Source organism: Marmota marmota, unplaced genomic scaffold, assembly GCF_001458135.2.
Source record: "Marmota marmota marmota unplaced genomic scaffold, marMar, whole genome shotgun sequence".
NCBI lineage: Eukaryota > Metazoa > Chordata > Mammalia > Rodentia > Sciuridae > Marmota > Marmota marmota.
Window position 1 is genome coordinate 9,507,776 of NW_025999977.1, and position 15,518 is coordinate 9,523,293.

Consider the following 15,518-nt stretch of genomic DNA (forward strand, 5'->3'; position numbering starts at 1 on the left):
TTTTTCACTATTGGATTAACACTTGTATTTTACATTCTTAAGTCAAACATGAATTATCACATCAAAGCAGATGCAAAGGTTTTGACAATTTGCCACATGCTGTCTCTGAATCACTGAGCTCACTGAGTCCCTGTATTTTAAAGTGTAATCTAATCATAATCTCTCATAATAGCACACAAAAATAAGTTGATCTGATGAAGAAGTCATCAAACAGTATTTCTAAATTTCATTTTTAATCATTTATTTGCTATCGATGCATCAAGACATTATTTCTTATAAACTTGTAGCTATATTTAAGCCATTTTATGAAGATTTGACTGATTTTGTACTAATGAATACTGTCATAAAGAAGCAATATGAATAAAGGGTAAAACCAGAATACAGTGCCTTTACACAATGGAAGGTTCAAAAACAACGAAGGCAATACATCTTGGAAGAGTAAAAATTGAGAAAAACTATTTTTCAAAACTGAGCACAAATGAATGAGGAAGTCTTCCACTATTGTTTTATATCCTTACTAAAATATTTTAGGTCATAATTAACAAAGTCATTTTTAAAAAAACATTTATTTTTTAGTTATAGGTGGATACAATATGTGGTGTTCAGGATGGAATATAGTGCCTCACTTACACGTGCTAGGCGAGTGCTCTACCTCTGAGCCACAATCCCAATCCAACAAAGTCATTTTTTAACATTATGAGTTCCTACTATTTATCTTTTCTCTCCAAATCCTAATGATAAAATTGGTTAATTTTGAATTCTATACATTTGAAAAGGCATAGTAATGATCTGATTTACATATTAGAAGTTTAACTTTAAATTCTGTTGTTGACAGGAAATGGAGTTTCTGAAGAAATGGCTGTCTAGCCCTGGGAGGTGAAGAATTCCCCTAATACTCTGCATCATATTTTTTAAATTGGGTAATTTTTATTAATAAGATATTCCAAAGATTTTTTTTCAAATTGAGAAATTCCAAAATTTCATAGTTTTGGTTTAATCCCCCAACTTTAATCCTTTCTGAAATGTACATCTTTATATGTGACTTTGGATTCCCAAATAAATATTTACTAAGAATATTAATATTGCTAATAATAGTTAACATTTATTGCAGACTTCCCATCTAATGTGTAAGCCATTTAGAAAGAGACAATAACAAAGAAAAATGATTGAGAAATCATTTTCCCAGAGGGGAAAAAACCATAGAGATGAAAACATTGGTAAATGCTTTCAAAGACATAATTAAGGCATTATATCTGGCTATGTTATATAAGTATAATCAGCTTAGGTATCTTTTCTGATAAACTATGCTTAGCACAATTAGTTGTGCTCACTTTCATAAAAGTGAGCATCTTCAATCTCACTGTTCTAAAAAATTCTTTAATTTTATAGTTTAGCAAATGAATTAAAAAACATTTCCTGAGTGCTAAAATGGTGTTCAAAATGCTTCTTCAGCATTACTCTATGTCAGAAGCAATTTACTATTAATAATTTTTCAGGATCTAGGTAGTGCATTACACTTGATTGTTGTCAATCAGCTTCCACTGATTACTAACCATAATTAATCTAGAGTAAAAGTACGAAATTCAACATGCATTCATCACTTATTCAAGAAACTTCTACTGTGCTCTGTATATACAATTTGCAAAACACTATGCTGGATGTTGAGATACCAAGTTCTGAAAGGAATACAATGAAATGATTATAATGCCACACAGTATGGGTGTTATGGGGTGACAATAAGGTATGGAGCAAATTCAAAAGATAACTCTTTGCCAGTGACACTACGGAATTTCTCAGAAGCACTAACTCTTAAATTAAAATTAGATCTTGAGAAAAATATAGAATTTCAAGAGGTATAACTGAAGGGACAGCATTACAGGCATGAAAACAGGAAGGGGTAGAGTCTATTTGGCTCAAGCACACTTAAAGGGAAATAATAGGAGGTAAAATTGTAGAGAGCCCAGAAGGGCTGAATGGGAAGTTTAAATTTTATTTGGTAGATACACTGGTGTTCTAACATGATCAGCACTGTGCTTTAGAAGATTAAGTAGCTTTCAAACAAAGTTTCTCATCGTAACCATTTGTGAAATATGTATAATTTATTAATAGTAATGTAATCACTGGAGTGCCTTTTATAAATTAGAAGTTGTTTTTAATATTTTTCCTATATCATTCTTGCTTATATTCTCATGTACCGCCTTCTTTTTCTTCATTTTTTTAAAAAATAGGGATGGGACCCATTTTTTAAAAACATTTTTTAACACTTTTTTTTTTTTAAGTTGTAGGTGGACACAATACCTTTATTTTATTTTCATGTGGTGTTGAGGCTCAAACCCAGTGCCTCACACATGGTAGGCAAGCACTCTTTCTTTGAGCCACAACCTCAGCCCTCATATGCTTTCTTCAGTGAGAGAAAAAAGTGGTTTAAAAATTGTTCAGGGGGAGTAAACTATTCATGTGACATCACCCTTCATGTAACATTGCTGACCTATGTGTGGACTGGAGAACAAAAAGGCTAGAGGCAGGAAATCCAGGCTGGAAACTGTTATAACTTCAGGCAAGCAGTATGGAGAGTTAAACCTAGAATAAAAGAATTGGGAGTAGATATGACATGATTTGAAAATCATCTAAATACTGGATTGTAGAGAAGGGATGTTGAACAGACATCACAATTTTCAGCCTGAGTGATTAGAATGTTAGCATTGCTATGAAAAGAAATAGTTAAGTTTGGATATGTGTACTTTCAGGTTCCAGGAATATGTAGAAAATTGTGCCTCCTTTCATTATCCACTTACATGGAGCCAAGTTCCTGCATGTTAAACACATGCAATTTCATTTTATTTCCAGGTTAAATGAAACCTCTATCTACACTACCACTCACAGTAGTGCTAAGTAAGTTAATTCAAAGTTTACATATGTATTGCTAACCTTAGATAAAAGGATTACTTCTTGGGAGGGCAAGAGTAAAAACTGGTCTCTTATACAGTTTAGGTATTCTTAAGAATGAATTTCTTCTTTCTTTCCATTTGGTAACTTCAGTTTTACGATGAACTTTGAACTTTTTTTTAGCAGTTAATATTACAATTTCCTAACAACTATAGAAATGTTCTAAGTGCATTCTAGCAGAACTAAAGTACATGTGCAAGTGTATGTTTAAACATACTACAGACACAGAGATACACATCTTTATGACTAACCATTTCAAACCCAGTAGTTGAGCCAGGCAGAAAGTAAACTAGAGATTTATTCTATAGCTAAAGCTGTTTTGCAAGTATCATATATAATATATGCATAAGAAAAGGTAAAAGAATATTACATATGTATTGAAATGTGAAAAATGTATTCCAGAATACACTACACAATATAGGCAAAATATGGATCTCAAAAGTGTGATTAATAGCACTGAAATAAGGTCAATTGTATACTTTTCCTTTATGGAAAAATTGAATGAAATAATGATTTGGTGACAAAAATGAAAAGAATATCTGCAATGCTAAAAAAGAAACTGAGGTTATCATTTAAAATATATTCAGAAAAATTAAAAAAACATATTCAGATAAAAATTGTTATGATTTTTATATTCTCAGCAAATATCCCCATTAAGTTCACAACTTTTTTCCCCCCATAGTACTTGGCACTGAACCCAGGGCCTCATGCAAGTCAGGTAAGAGCTCTACCACTGAGCTACATGCTCAGTTCTTTTTATTTTATTTTGAGATAGGGTCTCATTAAAGTTGCACAGATCATCCTCCAACTTACAATCCTCCTGCCTCAGCCTCCTGAGTAGCTGGAATTATAGGTGTGCAACACTCTATTTGGCTAAAAACACAACTTTTAATTCTAAAGAAATCAAACAAAAGATAGAAAACACAATACAAATATTACACTATTGATAAAAGCTGAAAGTAAAAATTAGTGAAGGCTCTTAAGATTTTATTTCAACAAATTTAGATAAATCTATTTTCCATAACTGAAAATGATAAGAACCATGTAGGCACACAGACATTTTCATTGACACAACAAAAAAGTATTTGCCTTATTTATTTGAAATTTAAAACCACAACACTATCGTATCTGAGCCAAAGAGAGGTAAAAACGTCAGTTTAAATTTAAACTATATTAACCTAACTCAAACTAAAGCTGTAAGCTATGGAACACATATATAAAAAATATAGTACACAAATATACATTATAATACACAATATATGAGTATAATATAATCTTAAAACAAGGTAGGTACCTTTCTTGCAAAAGTATTTATGAACCATTAAAAAAAATTTAACATTTATTTGGCCAAGATGAAATCTTGATAAATTCGTAAAGCAGAAATTCAGGGCACATTCTCTGGCCACATTATCATTCAACTAAAAATAAAAACACTTAACTTTGTCCCCAAACACCTTTTCCTTACAAGTAAGATGCAATAAAATGGACCCAAAGTTTGTTACATAGATTGAGAATTTTTCAAATGAGGCCATTATAGGCATATAACTACAAAATGATGCTGAAAAAACCATGTGCAGTACATCACAAGTACCTGATTCTCCATAAGCCCGAGAAGGATGTCAAATGAAAGATTAGTAAAAGCTAGGGTACAGAATCCAGGAAAAGTACAGTTCTGTTATTTACACAAGAATTAGACTATTTCTGGTTGTAACAGAATGTAAGTGGGTTGCTTGATCACATGGCTATACATCTGTAAATATCTTGCATGTATTTTCTGCGGACATCATGAAGTTAAAGACAACTTATCTCAAAACTCAAAACTTTTTGCACTGAGGCTGGCAGCATGCTGTTTGAGAATAGAAAAAAGAGAACTTTTTCAAGTGAGTTCAAGCAGTGGGTGTGAGTGCTGATCACGTTCCCAGGGTGTGCATCCATCTAATTATGTCAGGTCTTCACTCTACTCTGCTCTTTGTCACTCTAGACCACTAGTACTAAAATCTTCCTACCCTCATACTTCACCCAGGCTGGTCTCAAATTATTTCTCTTTCTTCCTTTCACATTATAACTTAGCAAAATTCTTGTCAGACATAATGATTCAGATTAGTTATTCTTTTCCTTGACTTATTAAACTGACTAGGGTTATTTTCACTTAGGAACCGGATTCTTGTGAATCCAAGTGAATTCTGAATTTGCTAGGTAAAGGTGCATAAATTACAGGTCAGAGGCAAAATCCAGCCCCTGCCTTGAGGGGGTAAATAACAGCCCACGCCCATGCATTAAAATATTGTTTAAGGCTGCTTTCAGGCTATAAGGGCAGAGTTGAGTAGTTAGGACAGAGACCATATGGCCTACAAATCCTGACACGGTGGCTGGTACTGCTCGATAGATAAATACATATTATGAATGGCTGAACTTCAGGTGGGACTTTTACCCTTCCCCTTGTCCTAAAGGTCTCTCTTGTACTGATAGTCTCAATAGCTTTAGCTTAGACTTTGAGGCCAATGCAGACATAATCTGATCCATATTATTTAATGATACAGGATAAAACATACCACTGAGGTTGGGGAATAGACCTGCTCCACTTGTCTTAGGTCAGTCAACCTCAGTTCTCATTAAAAGTCTACCATCACTGGAGATGGAGGCAGAGAAGTTCGAGTTCCAGACTAGCCCGGGCAACTTAGCAATACCCTATATCTCAAAATAAAATTTAAAAAAGGGGCTGGGATATACCGCAGTGGTAGAGGACTTGCTTATTTTGCACAAGGCCCTCAGTTATTGAAATGTACTGGGGGAAAAAAAAGACTACTATCTGATACATGGCTGTTTCTAATGTCCAAGGCAAGCTGTGTCCTATGGGAGAAATGGACTTTGGTCACTTTGGACTCCTTAGGCAATAAGGAAGCTAACTCTTCAGCATATTCTCATAAATTATCTGTCAAATCCTGCCTCCTTTTTATTTCACCTGACTGTTCCTATTCTAATCTGTACTTCCTTGCAAACTCTACTGATACAATCCTCATTTATTTACTTTGTTTATTTTATTTACCTTGACTGTTGAATAATGCCAAATTCAGGTCATTGCTTTCTTCATTGAAGGGAAGATTTTTTTGGGTTATAACACTGACAAAGTCTCTTTGCTTAGTCTAGTCTTGGCATACCCTCATCTGGGGTTGTATTATAAAAATAGGACCAACTACATAGCTAACCTATGCCACACTATTAATTACAATTTTTTAATTCTTAGCCTTCCTAGAGTTTATATTCATTTGGCATTGTTAACTGCCAAATGACATTGGATCCCTCTCCATCCTACTATTACTATTCTCATACCTGGCTTTATGATGACATAGGAATGTGGTATTTACAGCAGCATTAGGATAGTGTATCTGGAGGATAAAGAATGAGAGATTTTTCCATCATTCAGAGATATAAGAAAGCAAATGTTTCTAACGGTTACTTTGAATATCTGGAATTCTTATGATAAAAGAAATACCTTGCTATTAATAATAAATCTAAAAAAACTAAAAAAAATAATGATAATAAATCTAAGCAAATTATTATAGCATTATAAGAGCAGTTACTGACATCATTATAAACTCTAGTAGAGTGGAGAAACTGTAACGATAGGGCCAGGATGTAGTTAGTGGTATAGTGATTACCTAGAAAGAAAGAAAAAAAGAAGATACAATAACAGTCCTGAATAATAGGAGTTGAAAATGTAAGACGAAGGATTTAACCAAGATATCCATGTTCTTAGATGTCCACAAGGACAGATATACAAGTGCTTGGGAGAAGAAAACTTTCAAATTTATGGACTGGAAGGCTAGATGCCATAGGCATTAGTTAGAATTCTCTACAACAGTAAGCTTTTAATATAAGGATTCAATTTGAAATAACAGCAGTAAGTTCCAGTTTACTTTGAAAAAACTTATGATTGGCCTAGAAATAGCTTACCTTTGTTTCAGCTCTCTAAGGTCTTATTCGAGTCCTCACTTGCCTGCTCTTCAGGGTAATCTTAACATTCTAAGATTAATTCAGGACAAGTACCTAGCATGTTTTGGTAGATAAATAGGTTATGTACCTTTGAAATAAAAAGCCCATAGGTTTCTTAAATGTAAAAATTTACAAATTAAAAATGATCAAATTGAACTCTGAAAGGTAAAATTAAATTTCTCTTTATATAGTCCTTGTCCCAAAATTAAGCTTAGAATAATCTCTATAAATACTGAGGAAGACTCTTTCAGAGTAAGGAGACTAAAAGGAAATGGATATGGAATTTATTCAAAAATTTTACATCCTAGGCTACAATGCCATAGTATTATGAAAACTACTTTTAAAAGATCTTGTTTTAAGTGTAAATCTTGGGGCCCTAGGTTCAATCCACAGCATCAAACCAAAGTTAAAGCATTTTATTTTTTAAAGAGGATTTTTTTTCTTTTAACATATTTTATTTATTTTTATGTGGTTCTGAGGATCGAACCCAGGGCCTTACATGTGTGAGGTGAGCACTCTACTGCTGAGCCACAACCCCAGCCCACAAAGTTAAAGTCTTTTATGTCAAAGCTCACCACTAACAAGTCTTAATGATCTAGATATTGAGGATTTGATTGCATTTTTACTTACTTCTTATGCAATTCATGAGGTATCATGGAGTATCACAACTCAAGAAATATTCTTTTAATAGTAGTAAACCATAAAGTGAAAAGGTTGTTTTGGAAATAGCAACAGTTATCTTCTGATTTACTACATTTCCTGTATGTTTTTTGCAACATATCAATATTTTAGAAACTTTGTTTTTGATGCAATATTTTAAAGTAAGAATAAAAAGTCCTAAAAGGTCCACTGCAGATTTCTGGGTTGTCTGTAGAATATGATACAAGATTTAACTCACCTCCAGATGCCTTTGACCTTTCTTTCAACTTTTCTGCAGCCATTTCACCATAGCTAGGAAGTTCTGACATCTTCACTCCAGATCGAGCTTCTGCTATTAGCTGACGAGCTCTCTCTCTCAGCTGCTGACGTCGCTCTTCATCTTGCTGCTAAGATATATTGAACAGTTGCCAACTCAGTAATTGACAGAAATGCAATTTCATTTTCAATCTGATCATCATGATAGTAACTGGTTTACAGCATGGTGCTTGGCCCACATTATAAATAGGATGCTCTATATCAGTTGGATGTCACACCATTTTAAAAAGCCATCCTAAAATCAGATTTTTAAAAAACATTTACCAATTATTATTAAAATATACATTAAAAATTCAAACTAAGGACTGTTTGACAATACATATTACTGAAGAAATGCCAGGAACTGTTAATAAAAGAATTAGGCTTAAAGAAGAAATTTACAATACTAAGAACAAAATTTCAATTAATACTCTATTTTCTAAGAACAGAATTTAACTTGTTATTTTCTAATAGAGTCACAGAGCACTGTCTGCTTCTTTCATTAAATAACTAAGATGCTGCCTTCTAAAAAGGGATTATTATGAATTGCAAATAATCAATTTGCGTTATAAAATCGAGAGCATATAAAATAAGGCATTATTATGATAAAACAAAAACTACAATAACCTAATACCTCTTTGCAATTTATCTTCCTTTAACATCTCCTAACCTCCACAAAACCTCACATCTATTCATACAAAATTGCTCATATCATGTAGTTTCATGTACTGTGGCTTTGAATGTCATTTCCTCTTTCTGGACTATGTTTCTCTCATATTATTTAACTCCTAACTCATCCTTCAAGACTCAGTTCAAACCCATCAAACTTATCCTGACTATCCTATTTTGGATCCCACTGGTGGAATAAAGTGATCTATTCTCTATGTAATTATAGTAGTAGTAGTGTGTGTGTGTGTGTGTGTGTGTGTGTATGTCTATGTCTATGTATGTGCATGTGTTAATACTTTTTTAAAACAATACTTATCAAATTATACCACAACTCTGAAGAGAGACTTTCTTCCCAGTAGAATTGAGCTACTTGAAGGCAGGAGCTATATCTGATTTATTTTTGTATTTCTGGTCTATAGTACATCCCTTGCTACCATGCTAGGTGTTATAAAAATTTCAAGCATGAAACTTACTATTTATACTCTCAAAAATCTTATAATATAGAGGAAAATATAGAATAGCCATAGTAAAGAGGTATGACCAAAATGCTGCAAGGGTTCAGAAGAAAGAAAGAACATTTTTGGCTAAGGAGCAAACAGAATATATTGGTCTTTGAGTTGGGCTTAAAGAATGAGTAGGATTTAGAATGGTTTGAGATGGGAGTTGCTGGTTAGGTGGCATCAGTGCAGGAGGCAGGAACAATACAAAGACATAAAAGAAAGAAAATATATTTGGGGGAAAGAACACAATCTAATTTTCCTGAGCATAAGAAAAATAGTGATAGAAAATTAAGACAAGAAAAATAAAGCGGGGTAAGTGTTGTAGATGCCTGGTATAGCAGGGATTTACAGCAGATCTCAAAGTGTAAGTCTTAGAGCTTGCAGTGAAGCTCAGGAGAAAAAGTGCTTTAATTTCATTCTAAGGCAGCAGGGATCACTAAAGGTAGGTGTGTGTGTGTGTGTGTGTGTGTGTTTTATAAAGGTTTGAGTTTTTTTGTTTTTGTTTTTAATATGTATGTCTTTTCTTTTTAATCTAGGGGAATGAACAACCAGAGGTTTGTTTGAGAAAGATTAATCTGGCAGTAGTGCAAAAGATAGGATGGTATAGAGGGACTGGAAAGACGCTAGTTAAAGGGCTTGTGTTAGAATCTAAGAAAGCTATAATGAGATTCAGGAAGAGGACGTGGCAATGGGAATAAAAAGAAAGAAGTGTAAGAAATGTATTAGAGCCAGAACTGGTAAATGTACCAATTCTTGGTAACAGATTAAATATGGAGGAAGAAAAAAAAAAAAGACTCAAAAGTTTTAAGGTTGGGCAACTTAGAACTATGGAACTAATAATAGAAAGACTAAAAGGAACTACAAGAATGGAAAGAGAGGAAGGGAGGGTAAAACAGACTGGGTTCGAGGAGCTGGCAAGACATTTGTGTAAAGATGTTAGTAAGTAGTTGGGGAATAAAACTGATACTAGAATGCGGGGTCAAAGTAGGATTACAGAGCTGATGGATGACATTACAGGAATATTTAGAAGCACCTGAAGAGGTACCACAGGGAAAAAGGAGGACCACTGAGTAAAATATGGCAACAATTATACTTGGATAAGAGGAAAAGGGCAGAAACAAAGAAATAGAACACTGTATCAGGAGAATAAAAGCAGGTTTTCAAGAAAAAGAGAGTAATCAACTGCAACAAATGTTAGAGATTAATGTCTGAAAATTTAAAAAGGGCAATTATACCTGGTAAACAATATCATTAGGGAGGGGTAGAAACCAAATGGATAGACTCAAATATAGGAGATTGTTTTACAAATTTTGAGATCATCTAGAAATCAAGAGGGTTGTCAAAATTAATGATGGTAGATTAATGGAGCTGTCAAGTGGACCCAGGAATGAGCTCTGAAGTTCTCAGTGGACTAAATGGAATGATTTCAGTATTAAAAAGAACAATGATTATATTGAATTGAATCAATGAAAAGTTTGAGTCCAATAGGATATTAAAAAATTAGAAGGATATAAAAATGCTTTTTGTTATCACTTGAGGCAGCTATTGAAAAAATTATCTAAAAATCACTTTTCAAATCATAATAAATGATTATGGCAATGTTGTCAACTGTTATTAAAACTCTTAGGTAAGCTGGGCTTGGTGGTGCAGCCTATAATCCCAGGGGCTTGGCTCAGGATGCTGAGGCAGGAAGATCACAAATTCAAAGCCAGCTCAGCAATGGCAAGGCGCTAAGCAACTCAGTGAGACCCTGTCTGTAAATAAAAACAAAATAGGGCTGGGGATGTGGCTCAGTGGTTGAGTGCCCCTGAGTCAACCCCTGGCAACCCCCCCCCCCACCCCTCAAAAAAATCTTTTAGGTAAATGTCTGGTGGGGAACTGGATAATCAAATTATGCTGTGGCAGACTATATATTCCAAAGATGTCCTGAAAGAATCTCTCCTCCTACACACTCTTCTAAAGTATGATCTTGCCATCCCCTCGATAAGAGGTAAATTTTAATTTCTTTTGGCTAGCTTTAGTGACTTGTATATAATCAATAAAATGTGGAAGAGCTGCAGGTGATTCCAAGGTCAGAAAAGGCCATACCCATCTACCTAGTTGTCTTGAAATTCTTGCATTGTATACATTCTCTGGGAGCCAGCTGTCTCTTAAGCTCAAGATGTATGGGCTCTATTCAACAGTCCCAGACAAGTTTCACTTTGGGTTATCCTGTCCTAAGAACTAGACATGAAAATGAAGAAGGCTTCACAACCGGGGATGTAGCTCAGTGGTGGCAGAGGCCTTACTTAGCATGCATGAGGCCTTATTTAGTATGCATAAGGCCCTGGATTCAATCCTCAGCACAAAACACAAAACAAAACCAAAAAAATAACAACAACAACAACAACAAAAAAGGCTTCAGATGATCTCCGCCTCTAGCTATTTTGAAATACCCTCAGTTCAAGTCTTCCCAGCTGAGGCCTCAGACAACGCAGAACAAAGCATATGCTATTGGGTCCTGACCTACAGAAGTAAATCCATAAGTACAATAATACAACATTTTTTTCTATGGTTGGGGTCACCTGTGACATAGCAATAGTAATTAGAACACATGCTTAAATAATACCACAAAGATTAATTTTGGTTGCAAGGGGGAAATTCAATTTGTAAATAGATCAGAATCAGAGTAGAGATTACAGACCTCTAATACAGGGACTGATTTTAGTATTATTAACAGTGAATCAACTATACATTATATGTTTTTTGATATGAAGCATAAGAAATGCACACTACCTATAATATTCTACCCAAAAATGTTTAAAGTGAATCCACTAAGTTTTTAGAATTTCTAGTTGATTATATACACAATATATAAGCAAGAAAACAACTAAATTCAAAAGGTAGGATATTTGGGACAATTGATCTAGTCACTTTAACAAATGAGTTAGAAAAAACACAGACACAACAATAAACAACTAACCAACTACCAACTATCATCATGACTTCCAAAATGGACTTAACAACCAGATGCTACATATTAGATACTGGTTTGGAGAAACCATCTATAGATGATATTGTTTAGGTAACTAGAAATCTGAACATGACCATAGTATGAAGAAAAGAGAAAGCAAAATGATTAAAAAAAGTTTACAGAGTAATAACCTCATTTTGGCAAAATAAATACACATAATATACATGCAAGAAAAAGAGTTGAAGGGTATACACAAAAGTTTTCATGGTGGAGATTTCTGAAGATCAAAATGTGATACTTTTATTTTCTTTCCTGAAATTGTTTTTGTTTTCTAACTTTCTTCAATACAAATATACTACTACTCTTGTAATAAAAACTAACAATATAAGAGTCTTGGAAGGAAGAAAAGAGATGAGATGGTAGACTTTCTGAATATGGACTGTGATAAAGGAAAAAGAGAGGTCTAACATTCAGAGAAAGTTTTCTCAGTATTTGAAAGCACAAACTTATTTGTAGGCTGAGTATAGTTTACAGTAGGTAGAGTGAGATTGAAGATGCAAAAGTAATATACAAAAATACTTTGGCTGGGAATGTAGCTCAGTAATAGAAGCTTGCCTAGTGCCTAGTGGGAGTGAAGCCCTGGGTTCAATTTCCAGCACTGCAGGGGGAAAAAAAAAAAAAAGAGCTGTTGTTCGCTATCAATATCTCTAAACTTGGAAAATATTCTAGGAAGAAAGGGAATATGGACCTGATAATGTTGATTTTTAGTGATGGTTGCTGATATTCCCTGAGCTTTTATGTGTGAAGTGCTTAATATGCACGATCTCATTTAATTGTCAAAAACCTATTTTTACCAATGAGAACACTTGGGTTTTAAGTCCCAAGGTCACACAGCTAGAACTGATGTCACAGCCAGGAGTTTAGCCTATGTCTGTTTGACTCCATAGCCCTTGTTCATAACCACCAAACTATTTGATCCCCAAAGTATCAAATTACATGACCAACTGAGGAAAATTGAGCTTTTACTAAACTTTCATCTTTCAAACTTAAGAAAAGTTAAGAGCACTAATAAAAACCATTATTTAATATGCCTCAGGCAACTAGGTTTTAAGTGAATTTCACTGTGTGAATAATAACTTCTTATAGAGCTGGAATTTGGTGATTCAAACTAAGATGAAGTGGCCTTAAAATGAAATAAATGACCCTACCTTTCTGAATATGAAATGGGAATCTAATTTTTTTCTGTCAAGCTACCACCTCTCCTTCCCTCCTGCCGTACTCCCATCTGCAAATGTTTCTGAGAGCTTACCAAGAGTGCAATTTAAAGCAGGCAATCATTAATAAAACCAACTCTAAATACTAATTAGGACACTTTATCAATTTCCATGTAAATTGTTTGTTTGTACTTATTTACCCATCATTGTTCTCTACACAATAGAAAAAATGCAAATGAACAAATCAGAATGCAACCCTAATGGGACTTTCTGTTTATAACCATTAGCCCAGAGGTGTGCTGTAATTCAATTCTCAAGTAGCAAGATTTAGCCTCATTAACAGACTGCAAGGGCAGGTTACAACTCATAAAACCCTACAGTAAACAAAGTTTATGGACACAGCACAAAATCTTGAGCCTGATTGACAGAATTCTAGTTCCCTATCAGATTGCCTTAATTTACTTTTCTACTAATGTCCTAACACTACAGAGACAATTTTGCTTGGGCCTAGAGCTCTTCAGCAGGATGGCATATCTGCATTGTTTGTTTTCTCACTCTTTGGCTTCCCTTAAGACAAAGAACCCATTGCAAAAATAAAAGTTAATTGTTAAAAGTCATGAAGGAAAACTTGTAATTATAGTAATTGATTATGCAATTTTAGTTTAACTGATGGTATTAATTTCTAGTTGGTCTCCAGATTCATCCTAAGTAAAACTATTTTACTTAAATTTTAACATGTATCTTCCATTAAAAGTCAGTTTGTGCAGTAATATTTAAGGGATAGCAACAAAATCTATGCTTTTTTGGTTTTTTAAATAAAAAGACTCATATTGTTCATGTCCAAGTAGAACATGACCAGAGAACATGGACAATTATTACTTTATTATTTTGTTATAGTATTCATTACAAATAGCTCAAGTATTGTAGGTAATATTTCTGACAACGATGGTTTGCCTAAACCTATAAGTATAGAAATGTATTTTTGCTATCTGCTCTGACCATTTTACATTCAAAAGGAGACAGGGGCTCATTGCTATAAAATCATCTGTTTATTAGGACTGATGAAAAAAAAGGGAATCTTTTCACTGGTGTGCGGAGGAAAGGCAATTTAGAAGACTGCTGTCATTAAAATAAATGGTATACTTGAAAAATTCAGCACATAGGAAACCTTTATATCTTTCTAAACTTAAACTGAAGTAGATTTTCTGTTTCTAAGAACAGCTCTGATGGCATTTCTCCTTTACTATACATTATTATTTAGAGTTAGACTTAGTTATAGTGGAGAATTTAGCTTTTCTCAGATGGATGTACTCTTTGGAGGATATGATAGAGGCTGTATTTTTGGGCAGTCTCCCTTCCCACGACTGTCTTTTACAAGTTATAACACATTTTTGAGAAAAATAATTAGTTCTGCATGTTTTCACATGTGTGCATGTGTTCTCTTGTTTACTCCTTACAATTTGGAGATAGCTACTATCCCTCATTTGATAGTAAGAAATAAATTCAGTATTTGCTTGATTTTAAAGCATTGGTCTTTTCTATCACTTAACTAGTGTTCACAGCATTTTTTCTGAGGTCTTTCCTACTGTTATCTAATTTTTAAAAATCTCAGTTCTTTATGTATACTTGGGTTATGCAAATGACTTAAAAGTCCTCTTTGTGCTACTGAATAGGAGAGAAGAAAATGAATGTTTATATTCATTTAAAACACAGATTTCCCAACCTTAAATTATAAGCCTGTAGAAAAGTGATGTAGACTTTTAAGCTTTGATGTTCTCTTTGCTACCATCTTCAGGTAAGGCAAAAGTCCTACTATGGTGCAGAAAGAGCCCATATTTCAATATGTCAGATTTAAAATATTCAAATACAGAAGATAGATCAGCACTTACCACTTTGGCCATAAACTAAAAAACAATATTTAGCCCTTTCATAGTATGTCTTCAAGTTTCGGTTTTCCTTATCATTCTGAAATGGTATGCAATCTGCTATAGATAGATGCACTAGTAAAACTTGACAATTTAAGGACAAACTCTTCAAGAATAAGTAATGTAATTCCTTGTTTCCTTTCCATAAAAATGTATTGGTATGCAATTTTTATATTTCACACTTCACCGACATCTAGGCAAGCTTTCTTCCACTGCTTCAATGGTGCTACTTTTAATTTTATCCTCCTTAGTCGTAGTAATTAAAGTGATCAGCAGTGGCATCCCAGCGGCTTTGACACAGCTACAACCCCCTAGCAGACTTTTGCTTTTAAGGGGAATGGGAAGAAAAAGACTGGAGTTTCGT

At 33.9% G+C, this 15,518-nt stretch overlaps 1 protein-coding gene across 16 annotated transcripts in view; it reads right to left on the minus strand.

Moving 5' to 3' along the window:
* Ehbp1 (EH domain binding protein 1) overlaps nt 1-15,518 on the minus strand; it is a 305,040-nt gene that overhangs the window by 55,477 nt on the left and 234,045 nt on the right. For all 16 annotated transcript variants that reach the window (XM_048804245.1, XM_048804243.1, XM_048804235.1 and 13 more), the window contains one exon: nt 7,838-7,985. In XM_048804245.1, the coding sequence (XP_048660202.1) occupies nt 7,838-7,985 (148 nt within the window). The remainder of the gene's footprint in view (nt 1-7,837; nt 7,986-15,518) is intronic.